We start from the raw sequence: 11845 nt of genomic DNA, 5'->3' as shown, positions 1-11845 counted from the left end.
ACTAGGTTATCTCTAAGGTCTTTCCCAGAAATAAAGCTTGGAGAAACTGGGAATTGATGATCCCTGAGTTAGAAGAGGTGTGCTTGGGCACTTCCCAGCAGACAGACTATTATCATAACGTGATTATTCATTATAGCAGGGCACGTCGTTTCCAGCTCTAACCCCACGATTCTGTGATCCTCTTAATCAGACTGAAAGCAGCCCCGAGGCTCACGTCGCTCCGAATTGAACTCAATTACATAAAATATAGAGGCTCTTGCTTGCCGGCTTGCTTCTCTCCAAGTCTCCCCGTTCCTGGAAACCCGACCAAGCCTTATCCTTCCCCAATCTCTTGTGGTCCCAAAGGTGCGAAGGACGGGGGAAGAGGGTGGCGGTTGGGGGAGAGCGGAGGGGAGGGCCAGTCTGCGCCCCGCCGAGGGGAGGGCGCTTTCGAAGTTACTGCACAGCCCGGCGCTGGGCCCCACGCAGTGCCGGGAAACCTAGGTTCAGTTTGCACGTCTGGGGCTGTGCACGTCCCTGCGGGCGGTTGCCTGGCCCTGAGCTGGGTTCGGGGACTAGGCTGCGGCTCGGCTGGCCGGCAGGCAGAGAGTAGCGTGCAGGAGCCGCGAGCGGACGCCCCCCGAGGGGCGGAGCGGAGCCACCGCGCGCACTGCACCTGGACGTGGGCTGCGCCTATGCGCCGCTCCGCTTGCCCGTTACCTTCTATCGGCTCCGGGGGCCCGGGGCGCGCGGCTGGAAGGGCTCCCCGCGAGCTCGCTCCGGGACGCGCGAAGCTTCCAGGGAGTCCAGGGGGGGCCAGCTCGGCAGTCCCGACTTCTCTCTTTTCTCCTCCTCCTCCTCCTCCTCCTCCTCCTCCTCCTCTTCCTCCTCTTCCTCCTCCTCCTCCTTCTCCGTGGCGCTCCAGCCTGGCACTCCATGGCCACCGCGCGCGCTGCGCTGGGGCTGCTGCTCCTCGGAGCGGTCGGGGCCCTCCCGCAGGTAAGTCCGGCGCTGGGGACTCTGGGACACACGGGACGGAACGGGTTGGACTGAGCTGCTTGGGCCACGCTTTTTTCGCGGCCCTCCATCCCCACCCCCGGCTCCAGGGCGCTCCTTGGAGGGAGACAACGTGGTGTGGTGGAAGGTGTGCTTCCTGGGGGGCGGGAGACCAGGATTCCAATCCCCGAACGTGTGCGTAAAGTTGGGCATCTCACAGCACGTCCGTTTTCTCCTGCCCTGTGAGTGAATAGAAACTGGAGAACTGGAGAACACGAGACAGCCTGACTTTTCACCCCGGGCTCCCAAGGTTACTTATTGGACTCTGCTCAGTGGCCACAGAACTTTGGACTCCAGTTCTACGGCTCCCTCCTCAGTTTCCTGATCCATAAAATGGGATTAAAATTAAAGCTGCCCTTTTCACAGGGCTGCTGAGAAGAGTGGGGTTAGTGAAAAGAGATTCAGAACCCGAGTTCGAATTCTGATTCTGTTTTAACTCTAACTTTGACCAGATCATTGCATCTCTGTGAGCTTGGCCAGCTCTGAATTCTCAGACAAGTCCCTTAAACTCTCTCTAAGCCTCAGTTTCCTGATCTGAAAAATGGGGAAGGGATGATTGAACCAAATAACCTTCCAGCTCCGAATCTGTGATCTTTTGGCCGTGGTTACCCTTTTCTATAAAAGAGGGATAATATTACTTGGCACTGCCTCCCTAATAAGTTGTAAAGACACGTGGCAAATCTTAAGGAATTATTTGTGGCTAAAAGCACTGGATTTAGTGGACCTGAGTTCAAATCTCTCCCCTGTGTATTAGCCATGTGACCATAGGTAAGCTACTTAGTATTTCTTGGCTTCTGTTTCCTTTCTAGAATTTTGATAATACTTAGTAAAGTATTCTCCCTTCAAAGTACAAAATACCCAGAATCTTCCAAGCCAGAAGCTTGACTCCTGTTCCTATTCCTCACCCCTATCTCTCTGCACCGAGAGAGAGCCTTGAGAGAGACATGTGGCCGAAAGATTGTCTTGTTCCTGAATCAGATGCACAAGAACCTGATGTCATCCGTATATGCGCAAACACGTGTGTGACTGGGAGCTGAGAACTTAGCGCTCCAGCTTCATGAATTAGGATCAAAGGATTTTACAAATCATCCCATTTTACAGATGAGGAAACTGAGACCTAGACAGATTTAGTGACTTATTCAAAGTGGCATAGACAGTATTTGAACCCAAGCCCCAAATTGAAAGCTTTGGCTAATGTATTAGCCAGGATTAGAAGAGTGATCTCCAAGGGCATTCTTTCCGATCAGATCTGTCCTTAAGATTGTTTTCAGTGAAACTTATGTTTTCAACCAGAAGCTCAGTTGAGGGCATTTCATCTCTGTCCTCTCCCTTTCCTTTCACTTGCTTCATTTCTTAATTTCCTAGGATAATCCTAGATCTCAAAGTAGAAGCTCCAGAGAATTTTGGGGTGGTTCTTGAGTAGAGAAGTAGGTGAGATGGAAGAGCAAGGTGAAAAAGATATAGATGTATATTTTAAGATAAACTCTAAGGATGACCATGAATGAACCCAGCAGATGAAACCACGTGGTGCTGAGTTCTTCTAGAGCTGGGACCCTTTGCCTTCCTGTAAGTAATCACTTAGCCCATCCCATTACCCTTTATGGCTTTTCACAGTACCCCATGTCCCCCCTTCTCCACCACCTAGTTCTGAACTAGAGTATGAGCAAGCCATAAGCATACAGAATTGGAGTTTGCTGAACTGTGACCTCATGTTATGACCCAGATAGAGAAACACAGCTCTGTGTTTATCCATAGCCAAGAACAGCAGGTTGATTTTTAGCAACTGTCTATATAAAGCATGGGGGGGGGGGAAATGATGGGGGGAAATTAATGATCTCTTCTCTCAAGAAATTTACAATCTTCTAGAGGTGGATCAAAATTGATGACCAAAAAAAAAAAAAAAAAAAAAAAAGCTATTGTAATCTTGGATTACGTTGAGAAAGGTGTAGCTTCCAGGAATTGGGCCACATGGATCCCACCAAGGTCATTTTCTTGAATGTTATATTCAGTTCTGACACAGTTTAGGAGGGACCTTGATAAATTGGGGAGTGTCCAAAAAAAGGCAATCCAGATAAAGCAAAGGGCATCCAGTCCACAACCTGTGGGGATTGGTTAAAAGAACTGGGGAGTGTTAGACTGAAGAAGAAAGAACTCCAGAAGGCTACAGCATTTGTTTCATGTGCTTGCAAGACTGACTGATTATGTGGAAGAAAAGTTGAACTTATTTTGTTTGAACCTATTAGGCAGATCTAGTGGGGTAATAGATGAAGTTACTAAGCCCAGATTTGGGCTTCACATCAGGAAGAGCTTAAAGTGGAATGGGCTATTTTGAGATGAGAGTGTGGGGTCCTCCACTCTGATATTTGAACCAAAGCTAGAGGACTTGTATCTGAGTGTGCTAAAGAGGGGGTTCTTTTTTGGGTATGGCTTGTATTTGAAGGCCTTCGCTCTGAAATTCTATGATTCTGGAATTTCCCCTGAGGTACCCAGATCAACACACTAGGCTTTAAGATTTAGAACTAGAAGGAGACTCATCCCTTTACTCCTCAGATGAGGAGACTGAAGTCCAGGAGTAAACATAGATATTTTAATATGTGGCTTTCTAAGTCAATATTGAAATATTGAGCAACTTCACATGGGTAATGAGTGGCAGAAAGAGGATTAGATTCTAGGTCCATTCTACTGTTCTGTCTTCTTTACAATATGACCCAGATAATAGCCCTGTCTTCTCTAGAAGGATTCCAGGTCAAAGAAAAGACCCAGAGAAAGAGTGGAAGGGGGAGAAAGAGGTTGCACTTTCACCTGAGGAAGGTCAGGAAGGGTTTCATGGGGCCTTAATCACCTCTGGCCTGGAGTATTATAGATGGTAAGGAGGGGGCGCTCTGAGGTTCTTCAGAATTTCTGGTCCCATGATGAGGAAAAGCACTAAATTTCTTCTGTTCCTGAGATTCTGTGATCTTTTGTCTTCCTTTCCCATCACCTGAATTTTCATCGCTGTGAATTTTCAAATCAGGCTTTCCCCTCATATTCCCTATGTGATGTTGGCCAATTCACTTAACCCGTCTGGATTTTCTCATCTGCAGTTCGTTGGCCTCTTGGGTCCCTTCCAGTTTAGCGTCTAGGATCTTATGATTTGGTTTGAGTCACCCTTCATCTGAGAGGCTTCTGCTCTCAGCCAACTTGTTGTAAGAGAAATGGAACACGGACAGTGTGGTAACAGTTGAAAGAACACTAGTTTTAGACTTTGAGCACTTGGATTCAAATCCTGGCTCCACCATTTACTACCAGAATGACCTGGGGCAAGTACATTATCCACTGGACCTGTTTTCCCATCTGTAAAATGAAGACGTTGGAAGAGGTGGTCTCTTAAATCCCTTACAATTCTAGATTGAAGATCCTCCTATGACTAGATAGTCTATAAAGAGTCTTTCAAGATCTAAATCTGTGAGCCCATGAGTTTCAAGCACTAGGGTTTTTGAGGGCAGAACGGAAACCTGGGACTAAGAGATCCCAAGGTACATTGAATGAATGATGAATAAAGTTACTCAGCTTGCACTGTCTTAAGATGTTAGGTTCTTACTACTGCTAAGTTGGTACTTAACAATTCTCTAGCTCAGAGTTCACACCTTTAGTTCAAACCTTTAAGGGAGTCTACACCTTGGAAGGAATACTTTAAAGGAGCTTGCTTATTGGTCATTAAGAAGTTCCCACAAGCCCCTAGAAGTACCCACAAGCCCATTCTCTGGGAGGATATAAGGAGCCACCAAGGCTGCCTCCCGGGAGATTGAGTTTGGAAGTCAGTCTGGAAGGAGACAGTCTAGATTGGGAGAACAAGACTTCCAGGGAGAACTTCAGAGAAGCTCGAGGAAATTCAGAGCCAGGATTCAAGAAGAAGAGGATTCGAGATTCTACCTTCACTCTGGCTAGAGGCTCCAGAAGCCTCCCAAGAAACCTGCCCACAGAGGAAAAGGTTATACAGAAAAGAAATCTCCTCCCAGAGAAGGATTACAACTGAGAGACAACAGGACATTACAATTTGGCGCCCACAACGTGGGGCAAAGACTTTTGCTTATCCTGACTAGGACTTATTCTGAGCCCTTCAGAGGAGCTAGCCTGGACTTTGACAGATTCCTGATTTTAAGATTCTAATAGGGGGAAATAATACATATGAGGAAGGTCAACAGGTGTCAAGGCCCATAGGGGCCTTTAGATTTCATTAGGCCAGGAGTGATTGGGGGGAGAAAAATCAGGTGGCTCAGAGATAACAGGGATAGGAATAGCAGATATTCATATCTTCCCTTAAAGCTTGGAAAGTACTTTCTGTATATTATTTGAGCCTCATAACCTACCCTGTGAGTTAAGTGCTATCCTTGTCTTACAGGTAGATCTACTGAAGCTCATAGCTACTTAGTGCCAGAGACTGAATTTGAATTCAGAGCTTCCTGATTCCCAGATCTGGTGCTCAAAGGTGTCAAACTCGAAATGCCAGCCACTAAACTGTATCTAAGGATGCCCGTAGGCTACATATTATTGTATTTTTGGTTAAATATTTTCCAATTACATTTGAATCTGGTCAGTCCAAACTTAGAAGTGTTGTGAGCTATATGTGGCCCATTAATGAGGTGTTTTTCACCTCTAAGCTAGACATACAGCTTTCTAAGTTATATTAAGTTGTAGAGAGATGGATTTGAGCCCAATATCAATCAATTAATCAATCAGTCAGTCAAGAATTAATCATGTGCCTTCTAAATCCTAGGTTTTGTCTCAGGCCTGAGACTATAAATTCTCAGATAATGAGTTGCCTTGGAGGCAGTAGGTTTTCCTCCATTGGAGGAGTCTTTGAAGGAGATGATGTATCTGGAACAAGTTTGATGAAATGCTCTCTGAGATCTCTTCCAGCTCTAAATATCCCTGTTCTGACAAACAAACTCTACACTGATTTCTGACCACGTCCGAGTGTGCCATCTGAGTCCAGCAGGTAGGGCTGTCTTCCTTTCATTGCCTGCTGACAGGGCGAGAGGAGGGAGAAAAGGGAAGGAAGTAGGGACCTGTTTGGATGGGCCCTCAAGTGACAGCCTTTTGTTGCCTGTCATATACTTTACCTTTATATTATTTACTTTATTTTGATGATAGTTATTTTACAGTCTTCTTGGGTACAGACACATATATTCTCATCTCCTCTTTCCTTTTCCCCACTTTGTCTTTGAATGTCAAGGCATTGAAGTGGTTTGAACAAGTATTGAGTTGAGTTTGAGGGAGTTGAGTTGAGTTGAGGTTATTCAGGTCAAACCACAGATGGCCTGATTTGTGTGGACTGCAGAGAGTGGGAGACAAGATGGCGGAAAGGTCATTTTCTTAGACTGGTCAGAGAAGGAGCCAGATCTGCTGGCTCTTTTTACCTCCTCCTCTAGGATCCTGAGTTGGGACTGCATAGGCTTGGTGCCTGTGGGAGGGGATAACTGTTCTTTCTTAGTAATAAATGATGATTTAATTTCCTAGCACTGTCCCAGAAATGGTGTGACAACATTGTCTTAGGGGATACCAAACCCTGTCAAAATTCCCCCTAGCTTGGGCAGGCCCTCCCAGAGAGAAGGTGGGGACCTCACTCTACTAGGTTAATGTCTCATATCATTACTAGACCTTAAGTTACTTGAGAGCGGGAACCATCTGTCTTGTTTTCCTTGAATTTAGTAATCGTCTAGTGTTGTGCATACATTGGTACTTAATAAATGTTTGTGGTTCCATTTATTGACAAGAGGGGAAACTAGGGAACAGAAAGGCAGTGTGGTGTAGTAGAAAGCATCCTGTGTTTGGAATCAAGAAGACCTGGTCTTAAATCTTGCTCTGTCCCTTACTAGTTGTAGACTAGTACAGATATGCAAATCCTATGATCTCTCTGGGTATTGAGTTCCCTCAATTGTTAAATGAGGAGGTTGGACTAAATGGCCTTGAAAGTCCCTTCTAGCCAGGGGTGTGCTTTAACAACCAGCTTCCCCCTCTCAAAATGTATGTAGGACAATCTTTTAAGTTGAATCTGAATGATTAATATCTTCTAAATTCATCACTTTCTTAAGCGTAGACAATCAGCTGAACAACAAATCAAGCTCTGGTTTGTAGTATTTGTTGATTTCTCTTCCTCTATTTCTTTTTTTTTCTTTTTTCTTTTTTTTTGTTTTTGTTTTTGTTTTTGTTTTTGTTTTTGTTGGTCATTTATTGACTTGCCCTAGTGTCTGAGCCCAGATTTGAACTTGGTCCTCCTAACTCCAGGACTTTGCTGATTTCTGAGACATAACTACTCACACTGAAAATTCAGCAATCAATTCTTCAATTAGCTCTTCAATATGATCTGACTCCATGATAATATGACAATCATATGATAATATGATTCAATATTATGTGATAATAATCAAATAACTCTTCAATATGTGCTAATTCTAGTAGTCTTGGCTTCTAGCCCTGTATCCCATAATCTAAAAATCTCCCCAAAGTGACAGCCAGTTGTAGGTGAAATTGAGGATGGGACCCTGATCTTTTTTCCCCCCAACATGGTTCTATGGTCCATCCCCTTCCTATATCTGAGAGAGTGAGATTTTTCTTGTATACAAGGAAAGGAATATTGGATTTGGGGTCACAAAAGCTGAGGTCCTGTTCCTGCTTTGCCGAGCAATTCCCTGCCCCTCTTTGGGCAAACAGAGACCAGCTAGCTCAACCCATGCTTGCCTGAATTCCTTGACAAATGGTATCCAGCCCCTGCTTGAGGATCTGCCATTTGCTGGGACTCCATCACCTCCCAAGTTGGCTCTTTCTCCTTTTAGAACAGGGAGGAACAGTTTCCTTAGCTGTCAGCAAATCAAATCAAGTTGCTGAACTCAGAGATCTCTCAGACTTAGCGCACATATTTGGACAGTCTTGGTAGTGGCTGGCACCCTTTGGAGGGATGATCTGCAGCTTATTTGCCCTGCATTTGGTCTCAAAAGCACTCATTGAAAAATAATACGAGGAAAACCCTTTACAAAAGTCCATTTCCTTAAATAGGGGATGGATGTCAGAGAAATTCACCACCTTCGTTCCTTGGCTAGAAGAAAGGCAGATGGCAGGGGTTGTTTGCAGGATGGCTTTAGGATTCACCAATGAGAAGAAAGATGGTGCAGCAATTTGAGAGCTGGAGTCCAGAATCACTTGGGTCTGATTCCCGTTGGCTGGGTGATCCAAGGCCAATCACCCTCTTGGAGGTCCAGGAACAAACTAAATTGTGGATCTACTTTAATAGAGGGAGTTTCCTTATTGAGAATTGTCTACAATAATGAAACCAAAGGTCCATTCCCATCCCCAAGCATCTCCCTGTGCTGATTGACAGTCCCTGAATCCATGAATTGGGTAAACTGGCCAATCCAAAAGATTGATCTTTTGGAGACTATCTGCAGGAAGCTGAGCTTAGTCCCCCCCCCCCCCAACCTCCCTTCTTAAATAAGAGGGGGTATGTATGGGAAGTTGTCCAGGAAAAAATTGCTGGTCCAGCATTTTCTCAGCCATGGGAAGATGGCCACAGGGAATGATGACTGAGTCACAGCACAGAGGTTAAGGGAGCTGGGGGAATTTTCAACTTATTAAACCCCTGAAATTCAATTCTGTAAATTAAGTAGAAGAACCTGATCTGGTTGCAATTTCTAAGTGTCTAGAGACACATTCTTGAACTCCTTTGTGTCTCCCACCCACACTAGAGATCTGTATTTGCTAGTGGGTTGACTGCCCCAGGGAGTAATATGATGCTTTCTGTCTGTTTCTCTCTCTCTCTCTCTCTCTCTCTCTCTTCTGTCTCTCTGTCTCTCTGTCTGTCTCTCTGTCTCTCTCTCTCTGTCTCTCTCTGTCTCTGTCTCTATCTCTGTCTCTCTCTCTCTCTGTCTCTGTCTCTCTCTTCTCTCTCTCTCTCTTTCTCTCTCTCTCTCTCTCTCTCACACACACACACACACACACACACACACACACTATACAAGTAGACACACATTTGAATGCAGACATATACACACAAGAGTTCAGAAACCACTTTAGCAAGTATAATCAACAGCTATCAGTCAACAAGCATTTATTAAGCACCTACTAGGTGCCAGGCATTATGCTAGGCATTGGGGATACAAAAACAAAATGAAGGAAGTTTACATTCCATTAAGGAAAAACAAGAAGTATGGCTATGGAAACCCAAAATCTATCCAAAATAATTTCAACATTATTATTTTTATTATTATTATATTATTCAATATACAAGAAAATAATAACAAACCAATTTAAAGAGGGAAAATATTAACAAATAGGGAAATTAAGGAAAAATCATGTAGAAGAAAGACCTTTTTGCCATTCTTTGAAGGAAGCTAGGGATTCCAAGAGGCAAAGCTGAGGAAGAAGAACATTTTGTGCAGTTTTGCAAAGGATGGGATGCTGTGGGCAAAAAGGATAGCTAGCAGATCCAACTTAACTGGAAAAGAGAGAGCATGAAAACAAAATAAGGCTAGAGATGTAGATGGGAGTGCCGATATTAAATTATGCCTGGGATTCCTAAAAGCTAGGAGGGTAACTCTAGGGATACTTCCAATCCCCCTAAATAAAAGTCAAATCTTTTGGGGGTAAGAGAAGTGTTCTTTCTTAAGGCTTTGAGGATTGCCCAGGGGAACTGTCCAAGCTCAGGCTCCTGAAAATAGCCTGCCAATGAAGGAAGCCCAAGAGCCTCAGAATTCTGGGATCTCACTCCATGAATACATCCACATGCTTCAACAATTCACAACTCAGCAAGTTTTGTTTTTTCTGGGGTTAAGTGACTTGCCTAGGGTCACGCAGCCAGGAAGTATTAAATGCCAGATTTTAACTCAGATCCTCCTGATTTCAGGGGCCGTGCTCTATCCACTGTACTAACTAGCTGCCCCTCTCAGCAAGTTTTATTAAGCACCCCCTATGAATATTTGTGCTGATAATCACATTCTTATGGTGATATCATATGGCATAAATTATAGAATATTCTGAAAAATTAAAGTGAGGAATCATCTTCAGAGCAATTGAGGGGAATGGTAGACAAGTGAGCCTGAACCACAGCAAATTACCTAGGAAGGATTGTGCAGAAGTGGATATAAAGATAGCTTCAAAGGTGTGGATGATCAGATAAAGAGGGGGTGGGACAGGAGAGCAAGAGCTAATCATTGGCCCGCCAGGACCAGTTCCATTGGTATCCAAATAATTTCAATAGCTCTCAAAGCAAGTCAGGTGACCAGAGGAAGTGTTGTATGGTGGGTAGAGCACTGGACTTGGCTTCAGGAAGTCCCTGGGCCCATTTCAGATTCTTTCTAGCAATACGACTCTGAGAAAATCGTTTAACCCTTCTGAGTCTCAGTATTCTGCAAATGAGAAGGTTGGACTCAATAACTTCTAAGATTTCTTCTAGCCCTAATAGATATTTGTTGAAATGGAAAGTTAATCCCGAGAATCACAGAGATAGAGGCTGTCGTGCTCATATCCACTCATGCAGCAGCCATTTATTAGCTGCTTAGTTTAAAAGGCTGTGCTAGATACCATAACTACAAAGGTAAAAAATCAACAAAGTGATTGCCCTCAGAGAGCTTATAGTCTACTACTGGGAGGAGCATGGAATCTATGACATGTCCGTACTGTCTCCGTACTGGTTTCTTAAATAAGTAAGTATAATACAGATGGAACCAAAGGAGAAATCCAAACAAAGAAAAAATTGGTGCCGTAAATAAGAAGGCTGGAGTGAAGGAGATTTGGGTTCAAATGCTGCCCCTGACATTTACTAGCGAGCAGACCTTGGAAGAGTCATTTAACTCTACCTCAGTTTCCTCATTTGTAAAACTGGGAGAAGGTCCCTTTGGGCTCCTGATCAATGATGTTAGGTATGGACAAGAGGCAAGTCAGATTAGGAGGTATGGATGAATTGTGATCTGGGCCATTGGAAGGAGGGTATTAGTATCCACATCTTTAGGTCCATTGAATTATAAGGCCAGTCATAGTGTTGATCACTGGAATTTCAAAGCTAGAAATGTTACTGTTCTGCTTACAAGGAGTTTCCATTCAATGATGGCGTGGGGGGGGGAGTGAAGGAGGAATATACAGTTGGGATACAAGGCAGCTTTCAGTTGAGGTTTAAAAGATTTGATTCTATGGCAGAGGCTTTAAAGAAATCAATGAGTAGAAATTTAAGTGTCTACTGTATCGCAGTCCCTGGGTTCGATTCTGGGCACCCAGAGCTTAAAATGAGAATAATCCCTACCCTCTAGCCTACATAAATGAGGATGGACAAAATGCTGGAAAGGAACTAGATCTATGATTTCATTGATATTGAAAACTCCCAGATGAGGGAACTCCCTTCACCAATGCAGGTTGGCAGTTTTTTTTTTTTTTTTTGATAATGTATAGTGTTGGAACACTGCCTAATGCAATGACTTTAAGTGATTCTTGTCCAATATGTGTCAGAGACAGGACTTGAACTCAGAGCTTCTTGACTTTGACACTGATTTTTAATCCACTATGACTTACTGCTTCTCATACAGAATAAATTCAAGGGGATTTTGAAGGAGAAGCATTAAGTGCTGGGAGATTGAGAAATGATTCAGGGATTCTAGAACCATGGGATGTAAAGAGGAAGACAGGTCGGAGGGAGGGCAGGCCGAATGGGGGCTTTTTTTCAGGATTTAGCTTCTCTGAGAGCTTTCCTTTCCCTCCTTATGGCTGGAGGTTCAGCTTCTTCTCAATAAGTAGGTGTGTGTGTGTGTGTGTGTGTGTGTGTGTTGAATTGAATTATTGAAGGAGC

General features: G+C 44.1%; 1 protein-coding gene across 4 annotated transcripts in view; it reads left to right on the top strand.

Annotated features, from left to right (window-relative positions):
* The first annotated feature begins 461 nt into the window (after positions 1-461).
* TNFRSF8 (TNF receptor superfamily member 8) overlaps positions 462-11845 on the top strand; it is an 81725-nt gene continuing 70341 nt past the window's right edge. For all 4 annotated transcript variants that reach the window (XM_074306238.1, XM_074306236.1, XM_074306235.1 and 1 more), the window contains exon 1: positions 462-978. In XM_074306238.1, coding sequence (XP_074162339.1) covers positions 916-978 — 63 coding nt within the window. In that variant the 5' untranslated portion in view covers positions 462-915. The remainder of the gene's footprint in view (positions 979-11845) is intronic.

This window comes from Sminthopsis crassicaudata, chromosome 3 (assembly GCF_048593235.1).
Source record: "Sminthopsis crassicaudata isolate SCR6 chromosome 3, ASM4859323v1, whole genome shotgun sequence".
Taxonomy (NCBI): domain Eukaryota; kingdom Metazoa; phylum Chordata; class Mammalia; order Dasyuromorphia; family Dasyuridae; genus Sminthopsis; species Sminthopsis crassicaudata.
Note: the sequence above shows the minus strand (reverse complement) of the source record. Positions and strands in the feature narration are given on the sequence as shown.